Source organism: Protopterus annectens, chromosome 2.part1 (assembly GCF_019279795.1).
Source record: "Protopterus annectens isolate FY-2018-M chromosome 2.part1, PAN1.0, whole genome shotgun sequence".
NCBI classification, from domain to species: domain Eukaryota; kingdom Metazoa; phylum Chordata; order Ceratodontiformes; family Protopteridae; genus Protopterus; species Protopterus annectens.
Window position 1 is genome coordinate 949,186,392 of NC_056729.1, and position 13,674 is coordinate 949,200,065.

A 13,674-nucleotide genomic window follows, 5' to 3' on the forward strand; every position below is an offset into this window, starting at 1 on the left:
AGGAGGTGAGGGAGTTCAAGCCAGCCCAGTTCAGCAAGTGAGAGACAGTGGTGACTACGGTAGGATGCCCCTGTGGCGAATTTGGCGATTTTGTTGTAGCAGGTCTCTAGCTTGTTTAGATCACATTGCCTTAGGTTGGTATATACTGGAGAGGCATAAAGTAGGGTGGAGATAAGGTGGGAATTTGCTATTGAAATCTTTGCTGCTTTGGTGAGAAATTGCTTATTTCTGTATAACGCTCCTAGTTTTTTGTGGACTTTTTTTATAGTCATGGATATGTGAATGTCACATTTTAGTTTATTGTCTATTTCCACTCCTAGTAATTTGGTATGTTCAGTTGGGTATATAGTGGTGTTGTCTTTTGCCGTGATGTTAAAGTGAGAGTTGTTTTGAGTATGTTTGGTGGGTTGGAAGATGAGTAGTTTAGTTTTGTTTGGGTTGAGTATTAATCAGGCATCGGATAACCATGTTTCAACAGAGGAAAAGGCTTCCTGTGTGACTTTTTGTAGTTTTGGTAGGGACTGGGCTGAGCAGATGATGGTCGAGTCATCTGCGTATTGTATGAGTGTGCCATGTTTGGTGGCAGAGACTAGATTATTGGTGTAAACCGAGAAGAGTAGGGGTCCAAGGATGGATCCTTGGGGAACCCCTATGGAGACAGGTAGTTGGGGAGATATGTCATTCTGCCATACAATGGATTGTTGGCGGTCAGACAGGTAACTCTGAAACCAGTTGGTGACTGATTGTGAGAAGGATAGGTTATTGAGGACAGAGATAAGTTGTTTGTGTGGGACCATGTCAAATGCTTTAGATAGGTCTAGGAAAATAGCAGAGGAGAGATAGCCATTGTTTTTATGCTGAAGGATAGTGTTAGTAAAGGAGAGTAAGGCAGTGGTGGTGCTATGGTTTGGTCGGAAACCATGCTGAGTACTGGAAAGGAGGTTGTTAGTAAGGAGGTAGTCTGAGACCTGAGAGTGTATGCATCTCTAGTATTTTGGAGAGTGGAGAGAGAATAGCTATGGGGGTGTAATTGGTTAGTTCTGTGGAGGGTCCGCCTTTGTGGAGGGGAATTATATGTGATACTTTCCACAGTGTGGGAACGTAACTTTCTGACAGAGATCGGTTAATCAAGATGGATACTGGGTAGGCCAGAGCATCAGCTGCGATTTGTAGATATTCACTTGGGAGGCTGTCTGCTGCTAATTTGGTGGGTTTAAGTTTAGTTAAGAGTTTTTTATGTTGGAGGTAGGTACAGGAGAAAAAGAGAAGGCAGTGGGGAGATTACTAGTTGAAGGTGTGGGTTGGAGGGGAGGGGGGTTGTGTTGTTTAGCTAGTGATAGTATGGTTTGGGTGAAGTGTGTGTTGAATGAGGAAGCAATATTTTCTGAGGAGTGAGGGATGTTAGGGGGGGGGTTACTGACTTTACCTGGGTAGGGTTACCACCTGTCCCACTTTGTGAGGGACAGTCACTTTTTGGGCAGTTGTGTCCTGCAAAAAAATTGTAAAAATGGCAAATGTCCTGAGATTTTAGGACAAAATTAATTCCTATATTTTATGTAATAGGTGCATAAAACAGTTATTCTGTATCTGAAACACCAAAATGTTATACAAAACATAATAAGCAACTAAAATGCTACAAGAATAAGCTTTTATTTAGGCAAAAAATTGAAGTTTTGTCCTTTGTACTGGCCGTGGGTATGTTTCGGCCTGCAAAATCTGATGTTTGTACCAAAAATGTACCACTTTGGGCATTTGAAAAGGTGGTAACCCTATACCTGGGTGGAGGATGGAGTTTATGGAAGACCAGAATTGTTGGGGCTATAGTGTGAGGAGTCTAGGGCAGACTGGTAGTATTGGAATTTGTCCTGTTTTATTAGCTTTTTGACTCTATTGCGTAGTTCTAGGAATTTCTGTCTAGCTGAGGGGGTTTTGGTTTTGCACCAGTGCTCCCAGGCTTTATCCCTGGTTTTCATTTCTGACTTAGTGGTTTTCTGTAGCCATGGGGAGGGTTGTGCTTTGGTTCTGGAAAGTCTTATGGGGGCATGGTAATAAAGGATGCTCAGGAAGGTAATATTAAAAAATTCAACTGCGTCATCAAGACTGAGGTACTTTAGAGGATGCCAGTTACATTCTTTGAGGGATGAGATGAATGTGAGTGGGTTAAAGTTTAGTTTTTTAAGTATTTGACGGTAGATGACAGGTTTAGCTTGGTATAGGTATATTTTGAGTAGGAATGTTGGGGAGTGATCACTGAGGCTATCTGGTATGCAGCCTGTTATATATGACTGGGGGCTCTTACTGACTAGTATCCAATCCAGGGTAGTGTGCTTGGTGGAGTATTTATTTATCCTGGTTGGTGACTGGACTAGTTGAGTGAAGCTATGAAGGTGTACATGATGGGTTGGATTGTTGCCAGAACAGGATTGCCAGTCAATATTGAAATCACCTAAGATGATAGTTTCTTGGGGGAGATGGTGGGTAGACCAGCTGAGGAGGTTTTCTAGGGGAGGGATGTTTTGGCCAGGTGGGAAGTAGCATCCAATTATGTTGATGGTTTTGTTTTGGTTAATTTTGAGGTTGGTACATATTATTTCTTCATTGCCTATTTGTGGAGCTGATGATTTTAAGATCTGGATGTTTAGATGCTGTTTAAATATGTTCCTCTTTACTGCTGATGTGATATTTTCCAGACCCTTTCATGAGAATACAGGCTTGTGAAACCATAAAAAATAGTGTTTAAATGTTTTTCATTTTGATTTAAAGACAGGCACATAAATAAAATATAATACTGTTGTTTTGTCTTCAAGATTCAGTATACATAAAGTAGAATCATATGCTGACAAGTTATATTTGCACCTAAAAAAGAAGAAAACTGAAATGAAGCCAGATGAAGCACAACTTTCTTTGCAAACTAAACTGGAAAAAGTAAAAAAGCAACTTAAACGGCTAACAAATGTTACGTAAGTATTGCTTTACCATACCTTAATATTTGAAAAAAGCTTGTCAGCAGTAGTGTAAGAGATTAGTGAACAGTTGTGATACAAAATGTGAACTTGTTTAGATGACTGATGCAACTACAGAGGATGTAATTGAACAGAAATAATACACTTCTTGAACTGTCACATTTATGGATATATAACTAAAAAAGGATAACACCAGAAAAAGTGGTGCATCATTAAAGCAGCTGATCTACATGTACAAACTGAACTAAAAATGTGAGCTACATATACAGGAAACGGTAACATTATAGGGGCATTGATAAAGACTGAGTAAACATAAGGTGTGCTATATACACTCCAGAATAATGTGACTGGCAGTGAAATTCATAAAAACGGAAACAGAAGAAAACTAATGTGAAAGAAATCAAAGGATTAGTGAGGTTAATTACTCAAAGCCAGTGTTCAGCAGAAAAATATGTAATAGTGAGACAGTTGATTACTTACAGCCAGTCTGTAACAGAAAATAAAGCAGTGTGAAGTGTAATTACTGAAAGCCAATGTGGGATGGAAAAAGAAATTGTGAGCTTAATTAGTCTGAGCCGGTTTGTGACAGAAAAAAGTGACAGCAAGAAAATTAATTACTCACAGCTAGTCTGGGACAGAAGAAAGTCCCAGCAAGAAAGTTAATTACTCACAGCTAGTCTGGGACAGAAGAAAGTCCCAGCAAGAAAGTTAATTACTCACAGCTAGTCTGGGACAGAAGAAAGTCCCAGCAAGAAAGTTAATTACTCACAGCTAGTCTGGGACAGAAGAAAGTCCCAGCAAGAAAGTTAATTACTCACAGCTAGTCTGGGACAGAAGAAAGTCCCAGCAAGAAAGTTAATTACTCACAGCTAGTCTGGGACAGAAAAAGAAAAATAGTAAGAATGTTAGTTACTCAAAGGTGGTGTGTGATAAGAAGAGAAATAGAAGGTTAATTACACAAAGACAGTGTGCAGCAGAAAATTACTCAGATCCATTTTAATACAGAAAAACAATTTTGAGAAGGTTAAGTGCTCAGAACCAGTATGTGACAAAAATGGTAACAGTGAGAAGGGTAATTACTCCCAACCGGTGTATAACAGACGAAAAAATAGTGAGGTTAGTTATTTAAAGCTAGTGTGTGACGGCAAAAAAGTAATGAGGAAGTTACTTTCTCAAACCCAGTGCATGACTTAAGAAGAAACCACAAGAAGGTTAATTGCTAACTGTGTGGCAGAAAAAGAAATAGTGAGAATAATTACTCTTTTGCCGCCCCTTTTGCACACTGTCCAACTGACCATCATCTTCTTGGCTCCATCCTTTTATCTTGAATGTCCCTGGCCTTCCCCCCCAGTCCTGGGACTGCCCTAGTGGCGGGCAGGGAAGGATAAATCAGGTGCAACAGTCTGCCATGTTACATACTCTGTCTTCCATGCCATTTGATTTTTGTATGCCCTAACTGAGGAGATCTACTGATGTCAACCCCATCACTGCACCTAATTTCAGTTAGGTCTAGTCCCCGTCTTTAAATGTAGATATGCTAAAGGCAATCTGCTGCATAATTATGGCATGATCTCGGTCAATAGGGATGCATCATGTTACAGACAGTGCTCCCTCACTGCTGAGTGGGCAGGTTGACAAGTGATTAAGTTTGCTCCCCCCATCCAGTTATTGTAGCACCCAAGCACTACTTGAACAAGGGTCAGATTGGTTGCAGTAATGGGTGAGGATAATTGCTTACAGGCTAGTATATGACAGTAATTCAAACAGTGAAAGGGTAAGTTACTCATAGCAAGTGTGTTACAAAAAAGAAGCAATGAGAAGGCTAATTACTGTCAGTCAGTGTGCAACAGAAAAAGTAATATTAGAAAGGTCAGTTAATCAGAGACAGTCTGTGACAGAAAAAGAAGTGTAGAGAGGAGGTTAATTACTGACAACCAGAATGTGACAGGAAAGGAAATTATGGGGTTAATTACTCAAAGCTAGTCTGTCTGTGACAGAAGAAGAAAAAAAAAAAGCTAATTTGCCATAACACATTGACTGAAGTACATCTGAGTTTATGCTGCTTAATTTGTTTATATAGTAATAAAATACATTATAAATAAGCTAGAACATTCATAGCTGAGCTAGATTCTACTAAAAACTCTACCGGTGCTGGTCTTTTGTTTAGGATCCCCAATTTCTTTCTCTTTGCTTATACTCTGATATCAGTCCTTGATAGGGAAGGCAGTCTGTAACCTACAGTCCAAATAAATTGTTGGCATCTTCCCATTCTATCATCTTGCCCTCCGCAGTTACTTCCTAGGATCATAGGATCATAGGAGGTTATTAGGCTAATGGCCCTGAGGCCTTTCCAAGCTTAGCCAAGAGTTTATCCCCAAAAAGAAGCCTGTCGATGAGGGACACAGGTGGAACCCCTGAGACAAATTTTTGTTTTCCCATCCACTCATAAAGGTTGCGCTTGAAGAGGGTCAGCGAGGTGCTCTGTTTAATGTGTATGGAAAGTCTGTTCCAGAGACACAGCAGCCTCTGGGAGACAAACCTGTCTTTCCAGCAGGTTTTTTTGATGTTGCATATTAGATTCAGGCCTTTTGAGCGGGTAGTGTGTGAGGAGTTAGACTTACAGATATGGAGCATCTCTAGTAGGGCAGGGTCCAAATTGCCTTGTAGGTGAGACACAGATCACTCCTGTGTAATATGTACGATACCAAGTACAATGATAGTGATTTGAGCCTGTCTGCATAGGACAAGTGTTGGAGGCCATAGATTCTCTTTGTGAGGTATTTCAGTAGTCTCCCAATACTTGGCTCCTTTGCTAGTTTTCTCCAATAAATTTCAGCCCCCTCTTGCCTGCTGTCTGTATCCCTAATTGCAGTCATCCCTATCGGCAGAATCTCCTTTCTTCGTTCCTGTGTTGGCTTAGTTCTTAGAATACTTTCTGCTTCATTATGGATATAATATTCTGTATTATTATTATTGTTATTTTCCTTAAAGGCCTGCATCCAAAATCCCAGTCTGTCCTTGTTTCTTGAGCTTCTACCCAAAAGGTGTTTAAAAAAAATTGTAGCTGAGCTGGAAGAGGGAAACTTCACATTGTCTACTTTTTTGATAAGAAACCTTTAGTAAATGAAACAGATTACAGTCCTGTATCACCCTGAGAACAAGCAATTGCCTCAAGTCAGTCATATCAGGTTAGCAAAGGCCTCCAAAGTAACTGATTGAGTTTACTGCAACTTACAAGTTTAACAAATGCATGTCTCTTCTTGGGCATAGCCCCCACATACTTATGTGCATGCTGCCAACCACAAACAGAACGCACAGTTTATTTTGTTTTATTAAAAGAATTATAGTGGCAGTTAATGTTACAGGCTGATTAACCAGCAGGTATTAATGAATGAATTTCTATAGCAAGTTTACTAGCTTTAAAATTTATAAATTGTAAATTAAATTATGTAAGTGATGGCCAGATTTATGTGGTTATACAATAATAACAGATTTTAAATGTAATGAATAAGTGTATGAGATGGATACATTATAGTTTTACCTGTTTTCATGCATTTCATTTTTAGGGGACATGATGGAATTTTTAGATTTGATTGGTGAAATTAATGTTTTTAAGTTGAAAAGAATCTTGGATGTAATTAGATTCTGAAGAAGACCAGTATATATGAACGAGATAAGTCTTGTTATTAAAATAAAAAACCTAAAAAAACACTAGTGATCATTGGTGGTCATCAGTTGAGTCACTGTGTGAGCCATATATTCTGGGTTTTAGTTTGTTAGAGTAGATTCAGAAAGGCTCTGTTAGATGGAGAAGAAGTAATTGGGAAAATATTTTCTGGGAGTGTAATGAGTTGGCAGAGTTTAAAGATTCCTGAAGACTACTGTCAGACATACTGGGTGAGTAAATTAGCGCAAAGGAAATTATTTTTTGAGCTATGACACAGAATCAGAATTGTCTAGACATAGTAAGGCCTTATTGAGTCTAATTATGGTGGCTGCCGAAAAGCATTTACCAGAAAATGGAAATCAGTCTAAACCAACTGTAGCAGAAGCAGTGAATATAGAAACTGAGATAAAACTACTCAAATTAGTATCTTTAGAAAAGGGTAAGAGCAAATTACACAGAAAAAAATGAGAATTGTGGGAACAGTACATGCAGAGTAGGAATGAGGTTTAAAAGAAAGCAGGATTTGAATGAGTTATATAATGCTTGACTGATAATGACTGAATTGATTATAAGGGATGTATAATGTTTGCAACTAAAACTATATCAGTATGGTTTATGATGTATAATGTTTGTAACTAAATTGCCAATATGTTTTTTTTTCATTTATATAAAAGTATGTTTGCCTGTGTCATATGTGAGAATTTAATAAAGATGCTTCTTTTTTTAGAAAAGTTGCTTCATGAGTAGTATAATCAGTGGGCACATCAACCACAAATAAAGTAGGATAATAATCTGAGATGTTTGATAAACCTATTTCCTCTTAGATTTTGAAACTGAAATAGCTGGGCTTTTATTTCCATTTTACCCGTGATTGTATTCAGAACTATATATTATACATAGAATAGCATTTTGTTCTCTGGACATTAACTGTTCATTTGATAACCCATCTTTTCTTGCTTACAGGACTCAGCTGTAGATTGTCTTTAGATGGGATCCTGCACTGCAGGAGTTTGACAAGAAAGCTATATGCATGTGTCAGTTTTGGCCTTGTTATTATTCACCAAATGCATGGTCCCATAGTAAACGTCATTCCATGTAATGGTAGTCAATATCATTGCGATGCTGATCACATCTCCTCTACCTGTTGTTTCCCAGGGACAATGTATGTGATTTATGATCCTCGAAAGCTATTTGGATGTCTTCTGATTGGATAGACTTTAGTTTTGCTAAGTTCATCCAAGCAAATATTGAAGTTATGCTAGTGTGCGTCATTGTTTATCATTGTAGGATCATTTCCTTTCTATCCTTATTTTAATAAGGAGAATCAATTTGAATTTCTATCATACATATGTCATTTGAATATGACACTTGGCAGCAAATTGAGATTGAAGTAGCAAGTGTCTGATTTTGTCAGATTAGTAATTTATTTTCTTACAAATATCACACGGATCAAAAATGTTATTTATGTCTGGACTTACAAGATGGCAGCACATTGAGTAACTGCTTGACTCTAGTTCTCCCAATGTGAAAACAGAAACTCAACAGAGAAGGCTGGTAGACTTTTGTATTCATGAGTAAATTTCAGTAACTGGCTAGTAAGTGTACTGCCTGGATGCCAGGAAAAAGGAAATACAGAGCACCAGGAAAAAAAATCAGCTACAAAAAGTGAGGAAGAAATACAGACTGGGGAAAGTTATAGACCTGTTTGGCAAAAAGTAATGCAACCTCCAGACATGACTTCCACTAACCTATAAGAAGATATAAGACAACTACACACAGACCTCGTTAAAATAAATGAAACACTGATGGAGTATATCAACACAAACAACAAAAGGCTGAAAAAATGGAAGAAGCTTTAAACCAATATTCAGATGAGGTAATAAAACTGCAAAAATCAGAGGATGAAATGAAGAAAAGGCTGGCTGAATATGAAACTGCTGAGAAAGAGATGTTTCAAAAAATAATAGAGTTATAAAACAGAGCATGTAGGGAAAACCTGAGATTTTCAGCTATACCATAGAAGCTGGATGGAACAGACTACATTAATGTTATGAAAGCACAAATAAGCTACTGACCTGGTATTCCACAGCAGGAGTTGTTAGTTGAAAGGGCACATCGTGTGTATGCTCCAAACCTGGCAATGAGAAAGGAACCTCTACTTTAATAGTAAAGATGCAGTCCTGCCAGCAGAAGGAGATGATTCTGAAAAAAAAAACTGTGGCAGAAAGACAATATACTAAAATTGGGAGACAGCAGAGTGTTTGCAGAGAATGATTACTCATTGTACACCAGCCAGAAGAGGAGTAAATTAATTTCAATATTCAGGGAATGCAGAAACGCAGGAGTGAGATTCAAACTGCTGTGCCCAGCTTCTTCAAGGTATTCTTCCCTGGAGGGACAAGATAATTTTTAATGAAGTGCATGCTAATGCGGAAATACAGAAGATTGTTCAATAAAAATTGAGCTGTGAAACAGAAGGAGATTCTACTTCTTGTTCTTCTGGTACAAAAAGACCACAGAGAGACTGTACCTGTAAAACCTTTTCCACTGTTTCAATGAAAAATGTTGGAAAGAAGAAAGGGAGCATTAGAGTTGACTAGAAGAATCGAGAGTTCATTGGAAATAATGCAGAGACAGGATTTGGGAGATGGGGATGAACAGTAATAAAACCAGTAATGTTAATTTGGGATTACAGTGCAATAGTTATATTTGTGTAATATGACAGAACAAGAAAATCTGGAAACATTGGACTTTTTCACAATTTTTTGGACTAATGGGGGACTCTAAAGTATATGCCCTACTTCATGTCATTAATGTTTGGAAAAATGCTTTGGGGAGGAGAGGGGAGTCAGTTAACTGTAAGTAAAGAAAATGTTTTTTTCTAAATAGTACTACTTTTGTGGGTGTATGCTTTTCTTTCTTTCTTTCTTTCTTTCTTTCTTTCTTTCTTTCTTTCTTTCTTTCTTTCTCCCTTCTCTTCTTGTTCAGTTTTAAGAAATGTAGGCAATGCAATGTAAAAAAAAAAAGCCTTGTTAAAAGATCATGACAAAAGAAAAAATGAATGTGCTTTTTCTCATTCTTGTATGGGGAAATGACTGGATTAAGGACCTTAGACTGACTTAGTAACAAGTTTAAGAGAAAGCAAGTAAATGAAACAGAATATTGAATATTATGAGGCTTTTTTTCCAGCAAATGAATGTGTGCTTAATAGCAATTCTGTATCTGGCTCTCATGTTTCCATGGAAACAATCTAATAAAGAGAAATTGACTGTCTGGTTCTCATGTCTCCATACAGACAATCTGATAATGAAAACTGGCTGCCTGTTTCTCATGTCTCCATGGAAATCATCTGATAAAGAGAAATTGGTTATAATCTGGTAGAGAGTGATTGGCGGGGAGAAAGAAAAAAGAAACTAGATAATGTTCTCTGAAAGCATTCAGAGGTTTTCCCAGGTGGGAGAGCAATAAAGATAAGACAAAACCAGTTAGCACTTAGTGTAAGCAAAGGCTGCACCATATACCTTAGCACAGATAACCCATATTTTAGGTTAACTGAAGTCTATGATTATAGCTGTCAGTTTGGGACATTTGTTCCTGTTAGGAGGGTAAAATATCACTATTTGAAGATGTACATAGTTTTGTGTGTTAGTATTGTTAATATGTTTTAGGGGGGTATTGGTTGTTGTGTTTTATGAGGTCTTTCAATAAAACAAAAAAATGTTGTGTAAGATGTGACACAGGCTCAAATGGATATGACAAGAAACAACTATATAAAAGTTCAACCTGCCAAACAGTGTATGCATGTAACACAAAAGCTGGAACTAGACATTTAACAAAAAAGGTGTTATACCTAAAAGGTGGAAATAATAACCTTTTAATACAGTGATGCTTTCTGTGATGTTTTTAAATGCCAGTGGTCTCACATATAAATACAAAAAAGAAAGAATAGTGAGCTATGTTTAAAAATGTAGAGTGCAAATACAGTGGATATAAACAGTGTACACATCCCTGTTAAAATGTCAAGTTTTTGTGATATAAAAAAATGAGATCACAATAAATCATTTCAAAACTTTCCCTACCTTTAATGTGACCTATAACCTGTACAATTCAATTGAAATACAAACAAATCTGTTAGGGGGAAAATATAAAAAAATAAAAACCTACAATAAGCTAGTTGCATAAGTGATACTTTCTTGAAGCACCTTTTGATTTAATCACAGCATTCAGTCTTCTTGGGTAGGAGTCTATCATCATGGCACATCTTGACGTGGAAATATTTGCCCACACTCTTCCTTGCAAAAGTGCTCCAAATCTGTCAGATTGTGAGGGCATCTCTTGTGCACAGCCCTCTTCAGCTCACCCCACAGATTTTTTATTGTATTTAGGTCTTGGCTCTTGTTGGGCCATTCCAAAACTTTAATTGTCTTTTGGTGAAGCCATTCTTTTGTTGATTTGGATGTATACTTGGGGTCATTGTCGTGTTGAAAGGTAAAATTCCTCTTCAACTTCAGCTTTCTAGCAGACACCTGAAGGTTTTGGGCCAAAAGTGACTGGTATTTGGAGCTGTTTACAATTCACGCCACCTTGACTAAAGCCCCAGTTCCAGCTGAAGAAAAGCAACCCCAAACATTGGTACTGCCACCACCATGCTTCACTGTGGGGATGGTGTCCTTATGGTGATGCAAAGTGTTGTTTTTGCACCAAACGTACCTTTTGGAATTGTGGCCAAAAATTTCAACCTTGGTCTCATCAGACCATAACACTTTTTCCCACATGTTTTTGGGAGACTTGATGTATTGTTTTGCAAATTTTAGCTGGGCCTGGATGTTTTTCTGTGTAAGAAAAGGCTTCTGTCTTGCAAGCCTACACCATAGCCAAGACAGGAGACTGTTGTCACATGTAGTACACAACCAGTACTTGCCAGAAATTCTTGCAGCTCCTTCAGTGTTGCTGTAGGTATCTTGGAAGCCTCCCTGACCAGTTTTTGTCTTGTCTTTTTATCAATTTTGGAGGGACGTCCAGTTCTTTGCAACGCCACTGTTGTCCCATATTTTCTCCACTTTTTGATGACTGTCTTCACTGTGTTCCATGGCATATCCAATGCTGTGGAAATTTTTTGTACCCTTCTCCTGACTGATACCTTTCAACAATGAGATTCCTTTGATGCTTTGTAAGCTCTCTGTGAACCATGACTTTTACTGTAGCAGGTATCTGAGTACATGTCAGGAAATTCCTACTAGAACAGCTGAACTTTATTTGGGGTTAATCAGAGTCTCTTTAATTGATCACAGGTGTGTACCCAAGAAGACTGAATGCTGTAATTAAATCAAAAGGTGCTTCAACAAAGTATTAGCTTAAGGGTGTGCACACTCATGCAACCAGCTTATTGTATGTTTTTTATTTTTTATATTTTTCCTTTAACTGATTTGTTTTTCAATTGAATTGTACAGGTTATAAGTCACATTAAAGGTGGGAAACGTTTTGAAATAATTTATTGTGATCTCATTTTTATATCACAAAAACCTGGCATTTTAACAGGGGTGTGTAAACTGTTTATAACCACTGTGGCTATGTTACAGGAGACACACTTGGAAAGGACTGAATGTGTGAATTTGATAAAGAAAGGTTTTCAGGATGGCTATTCAGTGGAATATCTGGGGCAAAGGAAAAGAGGAGTTCTTATATTAATTGCAAGATGATTCAGTAGTGATAGAAGAGCTTAAAAAAGATAATGGCAGATTTGTACTGCTAAGGGGCTACTGGCAAGACAAGATTACACTGTCATGTATTTATATTCCACCAAAAACTAATATAATGGAGCTTAAGAAAATTCTTGGAGAAATAAAGTTTTCAGTAAGTAATATTACTTATAGGTGGGGACTGGAATTTGATTTGCAGCAGTGAAGATGTGTCTGGGGACCTAGAAGGGAAAGTATAACAAAGTAGGGTAGACTTTTGAAGAAATTTATGAAAATATTTGGAGTGGAAGATGTGAATTCAGTATTAGGAGTTCTGAGTGGATTTACATATTATTCCCTAAGGTCTAAAACATGGGCTATTTCACAGGAACATGAGCATTTAATTGAAGGTTTTGATATGTACCCAATAACTATTTCAGATCATGTGCCAATAATAATTAAAATAAAACACAGGGTAATGGAATAAAAATTAGACACTGGCTCTTTCCCAGCTGTCTGTTGAAAAGAGAGGAATTTAAGGGATGGGTAGTGGAGATTATTCAGGAGCTATTTGATAGGATAGAAATTACTTCTAAAAATATAGCTAGGGAGTGGGATAAAATTAAGGTAGAGTTTAAAAATAGCGTGGAAATAAAAAAAAGGGAGCTAAGATTAAGAAATAACAAGAATTATTTAGAGGGACTGACAAATCTTAAAGTATAAATCACCAGGAACCAGATAGCAGCAGTCAACGAACAGGCAAAACAAACCAGCTGTAACCAGAAACACCAAGGAGTCCTAAATTAATTCAAGCAAACACAATTTATTCGAACTGAGCGCTTTCATCTAGTATAACATAGACTTCATCAGAGTTAGTGCAACAGTTGAAACGAGCTCCATATATACCATACAGTTAGTCACATGACAAAGCATCACAATAAAATAAATTATTAAAACATGGTTTAAATAATCCCCCCAACAAAAACAAACATTTAAATAACAATAATCCCTATCACATATAAACTTTAAAACTTTACTTTATATTAAACTAAATAGGATTTCACTTTTAAAATACTAGAAATTGACACCTGGTCATTAAGTCCGGGAAACTTACAATCTTCTTAAAGTATTGCAGAATTGGGAGGAATCTCACAGAACAAGAAGAAGATCAACTGCAGAATGCTAAGCAGAAAATAAGGGATTACCTTGGTAATATATACGGGTTTAGAAAGATTACTGCTAAGCAACTGTTTTTTGATATTAACACTAGAGCACAAAAACTTCTAGCACAACACTCAGGCAACAGAAAGTAGAAAGGGCTGTCACCAAGTTTAGGAGCTTATAAGAAGGAAGGTAATAAGAGATC

General features: G+C 37.4%; 1 protein-coding gene across 1 annotated transcript in view; it reads left to right on the top strand.

Annotated features, from left to right (window-relative positions):
- LOC122794924 (probable ATP-dependent RNA helicase DDX60) overlaps window positions 1-13,674 on the top strand; it is a 3,096,781-nt gene that overhangs the window by 1,822,370 nt on the left and 1,260,737 nt on the right. The window contains exon 25 of the mRNA XM_044063517.1: window positions 2,808-2,960. Within this exon, the coding sequence (XP_043919452.1) occupies window positions 2,808-2,960 (153 nt within the window). The remainder of the gene's footprint in view (window positions 1-2,807; window positions 2,961-13,674) is intronic.